Here is a 12414-nt window from a genome sequence, read left to right as displayed (position 1 = left end):
GTCGTATTGGTCTCTCGTCGAATTTGTGTACGGAGAGTCGTTATTGAGCTTCTGCACTGTGCTGTCGCGCGCAACCGCATCACTAAAAAGTACAACTAAGAGCTGATAGTGTTACGCCTCTTAGTAGGAAAAACAGTGTTTGTCTAGTCAGTTACTTTGCGGGATTAGTCAGGAAATTTACGGTTGAAGCAGTATCGTGTTTGCAAATAAATGATTTTTGTGGATGACAGTATTGGCAGTAGGAAGTAAATGAAAAGTCTTCCGCGACGATTGGTTACCTGTTTAATGAAAAGGGGCAATAAAGAAAATAATTTGACTTAACACCATTTTTACTTAAAAGTCACATACCCATTTTTCAGTTGAACAACGGTAATATTAGCAGAGTGTAAGAGATACATGCTCGTATTAGGCACACAGGTTTATTTCATTACGAAGTGTGTTGTCTATGTGAAGCTCACATCTTCGTGTCCAATAGCTGCAAAGTTGATTACAATAAACAAAAATAAGGTGCTTTACATCCGTCGCCGTGTCAGGGACAGCAACTTTACAAATATCTTTGCTTTCCATATTCTGAGATGTGATAATGTGGACCAAAACAAATAAATGTTCAGTAAATATGGCCTCTAAAGTGCGTACCTTAAGAGCTATGAGCGCCTGTTAATCTTCACTGCTGTGAAGCAATCGGTTCTGCCGAACAAATACTCACGGCTCTTAACATGTGCGTTTTAGAGCACATGTTTACCAGACAATTTTCTTGTTAGTTTGGTCCATAATACCCCCTCCAAAATATGGAAAGCCAAGAGTTTGTAGGAGAACAGATTTGCTCACAGTATGGAGGATGAAGTGCTGGCAGCCTTTAAGTTGTGCATTTCAAAGCTCTTTGTTTTTTTACTAGCTGTTTATTTTTGTCTGAACTATTAACTTTTTCTCATTTGAAGAAGCATCATCAGTTATGAGAAATGTTTACGTCTGTCTTGTTGACAGGGTTAATTTTGCTTCTTTTACTTCAACACAGTCTTATTTTCACAAAGCCAACTTTATAAAATATTGTGTGTTAGCTGTTGTGACAGAACCTTGAAACAAAGTCTATTATTAAACAAGTTGTTGGTGACCAGAGAGGTGAATAATTTATGAAAAACCTTGTTGTTGCTGTCTGTAGTAACGTGAGAGAAGAAATTTCATATTTATTTTCATACTAGCGAATTCTCTTTTCAGTTGCTGCCAACGTCTCTTAAAAAATTGCAGTACTCCATTGAAAGAAATAAAAATATAGCTTCCGCTATGTCGCTGTAAATAAGAAAGTTCCATATGTTAACCATGTCACAAAATACCTTCCTCTTTCTGTGCTTTAATTTTAGGAAAACCTTAGCCGGCTGCTGTGACCGAGCGGTTATAGGCGCTTCAGTCCAGAACCGCGCTGCTGCTACGATCGCAGGTTCGAATCCTGCATCGGACATGGATGTGTGTGATGCCCTTAGGTTAGTTAGGTTTAAGTAGTTCTAAGTCTAGGGGACTCATGACCTCAGATGTTAAGTCCCATAGTGCTTAGAGCCATTTGAACCATTTGGGAAAACCTTGTTTCAGTATGTCAAACCGTTTACGACTTATAGGGTATGTTATGAATATTTCATTCTATCTTTATCACTGAGACATGCCATCGAAACTGAATGTGCTACATAAAACCCATGTACTTGATACTGCAGACGGATAAAGAACTCTCTCAAGTCCAAACGAATTAAATGTGTTATTTCATAGGCATCAGTGTATAATCTAATACGCACCAAGTGCAAAATCGTAGTGACCCCTGTTGTTCATTGGAATCTTTTAGAATTCCATACATTGGTTACTTAAATGCGAAATATCACAATAACTGTGGAAATTAACGAAATGGTGGGCACTGCACTATTTCGATGATATAGAAGGCTGTAAGTAACACAAGGATCAAATATTTTAACGAAATAGTTTCTGTAAAATCGTTGGAGAAAAATTCTAGAGAACCTCGTTTTTGTCAGTACGGCGTGTCGTCCATCAGCGGCGGAGGCACTGGTAAACTGTGTGTAGTGCATTCCACCTCAGTGGTAGGTGCGTGTGCACAACGGTTTGCCCCACCACCCAGTTGCCATAAGACAAGGATAGTCTTTGCACATGTTCAAGCGCCTCGCTCTGGCATCTGCTACACAGTTAACCTGCTTCCTTTCCGCGTGCATGCCAATGATGTCTCTTTTGCTGCCGGTGCTGTGACGTGTGTGGCTGATGAAGGAAGCTGTACAGATCTAAGGTCCCACGTGTACACAGGAATTACTTGGAAGTGAATGAATGGTTTTTGTACGCAATTGAGTCAAGCACAAGATGTATTTCAGTAGTATGTGGTATTCAGTCGCATTGTCTGTAAATTAATAATTCAGCAAAGGGACATCTTTTGGTATTCGTCATTCATCAGCCATTTGGGAACTATGTTGATGATTCGACTAACAGCCATTTCCATTTCTGGGAACTGTGAGCGCCGCGGCTCACTAGTCCTTCCATGTTCCATGGTGAAACATTTTTTTCGAAGTTAAAAATAATAAAAAAATCCACAGGTCAGTACTGCTGTTAAGTGGGCTAACCAGTTTCTATTTGATTAGCATTGAATATAACGTTTATATTGAAATTAGTCACAATGGAAAGGATTTTGCGAATAATAAAGTTGTTTGGAAAATATTTTAGTTATCTTTTAAAAATGCAATGAGTAATTATTCGTTTTAGTGCTGTACCTGTAAGTATGATAATAGATACAGATTAAACAAAATGTGCTTTTGTGTAAATTCTAAAATTAAATTAATGTCTCAACAAATTTTTGATTTCTGGGGTTCGATTGGCTACTATACCTTATTCATCATCTGGGAACAGCAAGGCACTGCTGAGGCTTCGGCGGCAGGCAGGCTATGACTGCCTCTGTGTTCAGGAAATGGCTTCATACACCCAGTGTGGCTAAGTTCGATCTAAAGCAACCCTCCTGTGTCGCATGCATGTTTCGTAGGCCTTGTGCAGCATTGCGAGATTGTGTTACCTAGTTTAGCCTGACTGCTAGTTGAATTTGTCTAGCTCATAGTTTATGCTTCGACGAAGCCACGAACAAGGCCTTCTGTGCTTGTAAGACCGCACAAAATTATAAAGATGTGTTTAGCTGTGGAGCTGAAAACTCTTTTACGCATGAGATAACGATTACTTGTCCAGATTCTGTTAATTGTTGTACAATTTGAATGTGTAGTCTAGGCTATCTTCTTCATTGGGAGAGCACTGTCAACCGTGATAAGTCTTTGCATTTGAAAACCAGTGAATGATATACATATGTTTTGTGCTACAAAACTATGACTGTACGGTTTACTGTGAGTCTTAAGTCTGTAGCACTGCATAAGCTTGCAATGTGAACTTGTCACTATGTCGTTATGACTGTTAGTATAGTGATGTCCATAAGCGAAAAGGAACAGTTCAGGAAAGAAAGCAATATTATCCAGGAAGAATGACGCTACCTGCCTTTTGAGAAAATATTTAATTTCTGTGAAGAATGACCAGGAAGTAACAAAATTTTGGAATTTATTCAACAAGGTTTGGGCTTTGTATGGTCGACAAAAATTCCTGTTTAGCTCTCCACAGCTCTGGAAGGTATTTTAATGACACAGAACCCTGCTTAGAGCAGCGACCTTGGCACTCAGCATGCGTGTCATCCAACAAGCATGGGGGGAAATGTAGTGTTCGGACAGCAAGCTCCAACGTAACTGGAAAAGAAAGACAAAATTTATTCAGAAAACTAAATGCTTAATCGACACATTTATTATAGCAGCTATCTGAGCCGTTCTCAGTCCCCCGCCTGTGCCCTTTCCTTCTCCCTGTCACCAGTCACCTGTCTGTCTGAAACCGACGAGACAAATACTTCTACATTAAGGAAAGTGTAAAACAACTACATCCTCTAAACATAAATGAAATTTAAGTAGCATTATTTCTGTCGCCATTAAATGTATTGAACTGACACTGTCTTCAGACTGCAGCAGTGCAGCTATGGACATGTGAAGGAAATCATCGACAAATTGTAGCTTTTTTGTACAATGAGGCTACTGAGTTGTATCATTAACTGTTAATCTCTACATAATGTTAAAAGGTCATAATTCGATATTTTACTGTACTTTCTGCCTATAAAAACACACAAAATATTTCTGTTGAAATATTAAGTTTCTGAAATGAGGTGGCAATTCACATTACTGTAACATGAACATCGAAAAATCCAAACTGCAGGCAAAAGAACTTACAATAGCAGTGTTGTACCCACAGTAGGCCCACTTCTGAACATTAAAATATTTTTCTGCTTTTGGAGTGCATAAAAGGAGACTTACACAGCACTGAAAAAGTCCCTAACAATGTAGAGTGAACTGCAACGTACAGGGTACACAAAACAAAACTGGATCAGAAAATATTTCATTCACCTTAAGACAGGCAACCCAGCTTAAATCATTCACTTCCAGGGCAGATGATGTAACATGGGTTGCCTATCTTAATGTACATGAACATATTCTATGGAAAGAAAAAGGAAAAAAAAACAACAACGAGGTAACACGAAGGAATTGTCCGAATAGAACGAAAGTCGGCGACATACATGTACAGTGACATACATTTACAGGCAAACAAATGATTACAATTCAGAAAAATTGGGTTATTCATTCAAGAGAAAGAGCTGCAGAAATTGAGCAAGTCAATAAATGGTTGGTCCACCTCTGGCCCCTGTGCAAGCAGCTATTCGGCTTGACAGGAACTGACAGAGTTGTTGGGTGTCCTCCTGAGGGATATCGCGCCACATTATCTCCAATTGGCGCGTTAGATCGTCGAAACCGCAAGCTGGTTGGAGGGCCATACCTATATTGTTCCAAATATTCTCAGTTGGGGAGAGATCCAGTGATCTTGCTGTCCAAGATAGAGTTTGGAAAGCACCAAGACAAGGATTAGAAAATTTCACCGTCTGCGATAGGGCATTATCTTGCTGAAATTTAGGCCCAGGATGGCTCGCGATGATCGGCAACGAAACAGGGCATGGAATATCGTCATTGTGCTGCAAGGGTGAATTATTGGTAGAGCCCTCCAACCAGCGCGGGATTTTCACGATCTCATGCGACAGTTGGAGATAATTTGACGCGATATCCCTCAGGAGGATATCCAACAGCTCTACCAATGAATACCAACTGATTGCACAAGGGTCAGAGGTGGATCAGCGCGTTTTCCACTTGCTCAAGTTGGTCAAGCTCTTGAGTAAATCATCCATATTTTATGAAACTGTAATCATTTGTTTGTGTGTACATGTATATCATATGTCCGTCGCATTCAGATAATTCCTTCGTGATGCGTCGCTTTTTCTTTTCTTAGACTATATTTTCCGAATCGGGTTTTTTTAGCACCCTGTACTTAGATTCGTCACTGAGTGTAGTAAGTTTTTAGTGAAATGGCACGTTCATTTTGGAGATGATATTCGAACGCTTTAGGCGGTGATCTGGAACACAGTGATGGATCATGGCCGGCCGGAGTGGCCGTACGGTTCTAGGCGCTACAGTCTGGAACCGAGCGGCTGCTACGGTCGCAGTTTCGAATCCTGCCTCGGGCATGGATGTGTGTGATGTCCTTAGGTTGGTTAGGTTTAAGTAGTTCTAAGTTCTAGGGGACTAATGACCACAGCAGTTGAGTCCCATAGTGCTCAGAGCCATTTGAACCATTTTGAACCTTTTTAAGACGAGGTGGTTACTGACTTCTCAATTCTCAAGCGTGAATATTTACACATTGCAATGTTAAAAACCATGTGGCACAGCGATGTACTGCGGGGTGAAATGCACGTGCCTCAATGGTAAGACAGTTGGTACGATGGTGCCAGTCTTAGATAAAATTTATACGCCTAAGATAAAAACATAGCAAGCGTCAAGTCAGTTAATCCGCAGTATTTACAAATTAAATGGTTAGTTATTAAAGTAGTACATGTCAGACAGTGAATACTCGGAACAATAATTCTTCTGAGAGTGCAGTCAGGAAATGAGAGACTTTGACTGAGGTGAAGCTTTTTTTGTTTTTTCCTTTATTGAATTTCGATGCCCCCCTAAGGGGGCGGGCTGGCAGCAGCTTAGTACGCTGCTCTGCAGCCTACAGACTTTTTAAAACGTAAGAAGAAGATAAGAAACAATAAAAGCAGGCGATAAAACGGTGATTTAAATTGTAAAACGGCGGAAAATTGTGGAAAGTTAAAACATAAAAGGAAGGGTTGGCAATGCTAATAAAATACACAGGAAGCAGACAGGTAAAATAGTAGACAGACAATTAAAAAACATGGCGACAGTCTGGTTTTCTGTTCGCAAGAGACATAAAAATCACACCCAGCGACAGTATGATTTCCGTTCGCAACACTTCGGAAAAGACGCACAACACTGAACACTCACCGTAAACACTGCACTAAAATGTCGGCACAAAGATGGCACACCATAGCCAAAGGCAGTTGGGCGGGGGGGGGGGGGGGGGGACCTGGACAGATGATGGGGAAAACAAGGAGGGAGGAGAGGAAAAACGAAAGGGGGGGAAGCGAAGGAGGTAGACGACTCATAAGGGGGGGGGGAGGGGCAGGGCAGACGCAAGAGGGTATGGGAAAAGGCAGAGGAGGGAAATGCAAAAGGACTCGAGGGAGAGAAGGGGGGCAGAGAGAGGGTAGGCAGGGGAAAAAGAGGATGGAAGGAGGGGAGAGGGAGCCCAGGAAAAGGATGGAGGAAAGGAGGGGGGTGAGGATCAGAGTCGATAGGAGGGATAAATGGAGGGAGAGAGGGTATCATCTGGGAGGGGGAGTTGATGGAAGCCACCCTGGGAAAGGAGATGAAGGGTGTAGAGATGGAGGGTAGGGGGGACAACAGTGAAGATGTGGCAGGGGGTGGGGATGGGAGAGGAGAGGAGCAACCAGGGGGTGAGGGGGATCAAGGCGGCAGGAGGTGTACAGTATGCGGATATGTTCGAGGAATAGGAGCAGATGGGGGAAAGGAATGAGGTCATAGAGGATCGGCGTGGGGGATGGGAGGTGTATACAGAAGGCGAGGCGGATGGCATGATGCTCAAGGATCTGGAGGGACTTATAGAATATAGGGGGGGGGCAGATATCCAGGCAGGAGTGGCATAACAGAGAGGATGGGACAGATTAAGGATTTGTAGGTGTGGAGGATGGTAGAGGGGTGCAACCCCCATGTCTGGCCAGAGAGGAGTTTGAGGAGTTGGAGGCGATTGTGGGCTTTGAATTGGATGGAGCGGAGATGAGGGATCCAAGTGAGGTGACGGCCAATGGTGAGGCAAAGGTAGGTGAGGGTGGGGGTGAGACGGACAGGACGGGCATAGGCAGTAAGGGAGAAATCCAGAAGCCGGAAGGAGCAAGTGGTATGACCTACGATGGTTGTCTGGGTCTTGGAAGGACTGATTTTCAAGAGGCACTGGTTATGCCATGTGGCAAAAAGGTCAAGGTGATTCTGGAGAAGGCGTTGGGACTGTTGGAGGGTAGGAGCGAGGGCGAGGAATGTGGTGGCATCGGAACATTGCAAGAGGTGTACTGGAGGGGGGGGGGGCGGGGTTGGGGCATGTCTGCCATGTACAGGAGGTAGAGGAGAGGGGAGAGGACAGAGCCCTGAGGCACACCTGCAGAGGGGTAGAAGGTGTGGGAATTGGCATTATAGATGGTAACATAGGAGGGGCGGCGGGAGAGGAAGGAGGCCATCAGACGGATGTAGTTGACAGGAAGGGCGTAGGTTTGGAGTTTAAACAGGAGACCAGGATGCCAGACACGGTCTTAGGCCTTTTCGAGGTCAAGGGAGACAAAAATGGCGGAGCGACGGGAGTGGAGCTGGAGGGAGAGGAGATGAGTGAGGCGGAGGAGTTGGTCATCGACAGAGAAGGAAGGTCGCAAGCCACATTGGGTGTTGGGGAGGAGGTGGTTTTGGTGGAGGTGGTGATGGATGCACCAGGTAAGGATGGATTCCAAGAGCTTGCTGAACACCGATGTGAGACAGATAGGACGATAGGAAGAGGCATCAGATGGAGACTTGTTGGGTTTGGAGAACATCAGGATATGGGGTAGAAGCCAGTGGCAAGGATGACATTGTAGAGGGTGGCAAGGACTGAAAGGAAGGAGGAAGGGCAGTGTTTGAGGTGGCAGTAGGTAATGCAGTTGTGGCTGGGAGCAGTGTTGCGTTTAGTGTGGTGTGTGAGGCTGATGTCCTGTGGAGTAATGGGAATGTTAAGTTCAGATGGTGGTGTGTGGACCAAGTACTGGAAGCTAGGAGCAAGGGGAGGAACAGAGGTATTCGTATGGTCCATGACGTGAAGCTGTTGCCTGCCAATTATATTTATTCTGCTTCCTTAACCACTCCTGATCCCAGTGGAATTCAGTGGATAGGAAGGATGTGGAAATACAAATGACGGACAACAACCACAACTCAGGTGAGAACTTCCATTCTTCGCAAACGATGCCACAACTTTCTTCAAAATAACTCTGTACCATATTTGAAACAGTTACTGACCTGCTGTCGACCACACAGAGGTAGGGCAAGAAGTCATCGAGGCTGTGGGCGAAGCTGGGCAGCACGCAGTTGGCCAGGTGGCGGCACTGCCCCGGACCTCCGTCAGGGGTCGCGCACTCCTCCAGCTGCGACTCTGTCTATCAAGGAAAGAAAAAAGGCTTTCAGTTTTGGAGTGCCTAATACATTTATTTCATAAGTTACAATAACAGCCCTAACACCCATACACCCCATTTAAGGTAGCATCCTGTCCGAAATAGATATTTATGAAACAATGCAGTCTAATGCGAAACTAAATGGAAATACTAACAGACACACGTATTTATTTCACTCTTCTATTTGTCCATCTCCTCCATCCACCTCTGTGAGTCCATCTCCTTCTTCCTACCCTTTGTGTCCATCTCCTACATCCCTTATCTCTGTCCATCCCCTCCACCCCCTCTTTCTGTCCATCTCCCACTGCCCCTTTCTCTGTCCATCTGCTTCTACCCTATCTCTCTGTCCATCTGCATCCTCCCCTCTACATCCATCCACCCCTCCCACTCTGTCCATTTCTTCCTTCTCATCTCCATTTCCCCTCCCTTTGTCCATCACCTCCATTCCCCACTCTCTGTCCATCTCTTCGCCCGCCTCTCTCTGTCCATCTCCTTCTACCCCTTCTCCATGTCTGTCTACTCTTCACTCTCTCGCTGTTTATCTACTCCTCCCTCCTCCCTGTGCTCATCTCCTCTTCTACCGTCTCTCTGTCTTCTCCTCTCCCCTTTTGCTGCCTGTCTCTTCTTCCCCCTGTCTGCATATCTCCTTCTCTGTCCATCTCCTCCTCTCTCCTCTCTCCATCCATTCCCCCTCCCCTCCCTCTGTCCATTTCCTTCTCCCCACTAGCTGTGTCCAACTATTCTTTCGCCCTCTCTTTCTGTCCATCTCCTCCTCCCCCCGCCTCTCTCCACGTTATCACCTCCACCCCAATAGGGGGCTGATGGTTCTTAACCCCACAATATATCTTTCCAGACAGGCACTAATATGTGTACCAAATTTGACTGAAATAGTTCCAGTGACTTACGATTAGCTCTTTAACCGTGGCTTTGCTCGACAATGAGGATGTCAACACATCTCACACGAATTTGTACAGGTATTTAACCTGTAGTCTAGCGAATTTCGCTCTGCAGATACATTTTCAAGCAGCTCAGTGTTTACGATGTTGTATCTCCTGAATAATGTGCTGTACAATGATATAATTTTGCAGGTACCTCCTGTGATATATGTGACAACTGACATCTGTCTGCGAAATGTATTATGAAGAGAGTAAGTAAGTAGTAACAGAGTATTGCATTTAAACGTCATGCATGAAGCGGCAGTTCTTCACGAATCTCATTATTTATGACACCATATCTCCTGAGCTATGTGTCATAAAATGACATAATTTTGCTGGTACATTCAGTGGTTCATCTGAATACTGTCTGCAAAATGTGTCGCGAATACAGTTAGCAGTAAATTAATAGTAAATTAAAACAATGCTTCAAGAGCCAGTTTTACTGCAGATGGCGGAAATGTAGTAAGCCATGAACTTTTTTCCTTTCATCATTGAGCGGGAAAAAGCTTTATAAAAGTTTCAAATTATGTACAAAGTTTGTTGCAAGTCACTAAGTGCTCTCATTGTCGAAGACTGGATGAATAATGTATGGGTATTCACATGTCGTGGGCTACACGGCTTTTTCACCCAGCCCCACACAGCTGACAGGTTCTCATCCCCATAGCGGTTCTTTCCAGACAATAAATGATAATATGCGTACCATGTTTTCTGAAATCGGCCCAGTGATTTAGGAGGAGACGTGGATTATACACACACACTTATAATATAGTGCGGGAACGCACACTGTTCAGTATTCAAGAAGAAATCCATATCCGGAAACGCACGACTTGGGTGCTAAAGAGCATTGAAGTCAGAGGTGGATGTGAATTCCCTATTATGTCAACAAGCCCAACATGAGTAACACATCGCGCTGTCTACATTACCAATGGCCTTCGCACTGTGTGTAGCTCCTACTCCAATGCAGAGCGCACATCGGCGGTGCTAAGCCTCACGTATGTGAGCCAATACGTGCAGTTATCTTTGAAGTATTTGCATCGCTCTGTGGACTCAAGCAATAACGTCCTCCGCTGGCATTACAGGTGTGACGTACGCCGTAATCTTCTTACTACCCCAGAGAAAATAGTCGAGAGATGTCAGATCTGGTGACCGTGCTGGCCATGGAACTGGTCCACTCCTACCAATCCATCGATTACGATAGGCGATGTTGAGGAGATTCTGCACATCGAAATCAAAGTGTGCTCTACGTCCGTCGTGTTGCAGCCACATACCCATCCAAACATTTAGTTACATTCAATAGGATAGGTAAAACACGTCTAACAAAGGTGAAGGAGATAGGTCCTGTTAGTTTGTTTGGCCGTAGATATGCCCCAATGATATGGTCAACAGTTAACCCGGCCCAGGTGGTTAATACCGATACTGTGCTGGTGATTTAGAATGACCTGTGCACACTGGTTTCCGACCGCGCAAACGTACATGTTGTGCAAGTTTAACATGCCACCTCTAGAAAACGTACATTCATCCGTGGGTAGCACCAAGCTCGGGAACTGTGGCTGGTGTTGCACTGTTGTAAATACCAATGCGCAAACAGTTTCTGTCATGGTAGTCCTCCTCCCGTAGCGCCTAGACTTTCTGCAGATGTTATTGATGGAGCCACTGTTCATGAAAATAACACCACACGGCACTTTTACCCATGTGCAGCGCCTGTCCTACATGTCCACTGCTGGTGGCTTGGTCCCCTTCGAACATTGTCAGCATGTATTCTTCAACTGTAGTGTTCGATCCGAGCACGGACAACCTGCATCACTTTTCAGCACATACCAGAGGACAAACAGTAGGCTGGGTGTGGTATTCGCAGATACCAAGCATAAACTGCTACTACTTTACTATACAGTGGACACATTTCAGGCAGGAAATACCTACATGCTACTTTCGGACTTCTCTGAGGACTCTCTCGACGGTTGCGAACATGAATGATGTAGGTATGTCTGTTTGGAAAACATTCCACATACAATCTTGCAGCAGCTCTCTTATTGCAATCCGCTTTGCAGTACGCAAGCACCGTGCCGGTCATTTCTTCAGCTGTGTTCTGGTACATGCCGCACCGCTGTCAACATGATCACTGCACTGGCATTAGGATGAACACAAGATCTGTTGTGGAGGAATGTAGCGCATGTGCAGGAATGTTATTAGGCGCAGATCGTCCATCTGCAGTACAAAGATGGCTAAAGGGTTGCATACCTTCCGTATTCAGATACCAAAAAGAATCGAAACAAACCGTCCACTCCAGCGCCCAAGTAGTGCGTTCCCGGATGTGGGTTCCTTCTTGAAAACCGACCAGTTTGGCTTCCCCAACAACATACTAAGCGTTGTCGGTGTTTTTTGGGACACACTATATATAAGGCATTGAACTTTTTCTTCTCAAAATAATTTTGACATGTTAAAGACGTTAGTAATCTATTTTCGCCTAGACGGACAGTGACAAATAGCAATGCATTCTCAAAACTTCATTGATAATGGAGATACAGTCATCAACATTTTTATGGAATTATGCTATTTTTTCCTCCAGAATGTGGTCTACTCGGAGGTTTCAATAATAGTTGAGGAAATGACAGAACGAATTATTGCTTCGTGTAAAACAACTAATTTTGATATGGTGACAGCAGTGAGTTTGCCAGTGATGCAAATGGTTGTCACTTTGAACATAGTCTTCAAGAAACTCCCCAACAAAAATTTGGTGGCTCGTAATAACGTCTTCATTTTGTACACAGTCTT

At 44.1% G+C, this 12414-nt stretch overlaps 1 protein-coding gene across 1 annotated transcript in view; it reads right to left on the bottom strand.

Moving 5' to 3' along the window:
- Positions 1-3559: 3559 nt before the first annotated feature.
- The window catches only part of LOC124797586, an 83480-nt gene continuing 74625 nt past the window's right edge, over positions 3560-12414 (bottom strand). Inside the window, exons 8-9 of the mRNA XM_047260797.1 lie at positions 8556-8692; positions 3560-3758 (exon numbers count right to left, since the gene is read on the bottom strand). Coding sequence (XP_047116753.1) covers positions 3704-3758; positions 8556-8692 — 192 coding nt within the window. The 3' untranslated portion in view covers positions 3560-3703. The remainder of the gene's footprint in view (positions 3759-8555; positions 8693-12414) is intronic.

This window comes from Schistocerca piceifrons, chromosome 1 (genome assembly GCF_021461385.2).
Source record: "Schistocerca piceifrons isolate TAMUIC-IGC-003096 chromosome 1, iqSchPice1.1, whole genome shotgun sequence".
NCBI lineage: Eukaryota > Metazoa > Arthropoda > Insecta > Orthoptera > Acrididae > Schistocerca > Schistocerca piceifrons.
This window is presented reverse-complemented; position numbering and strand designations above follow the sequence as displayed.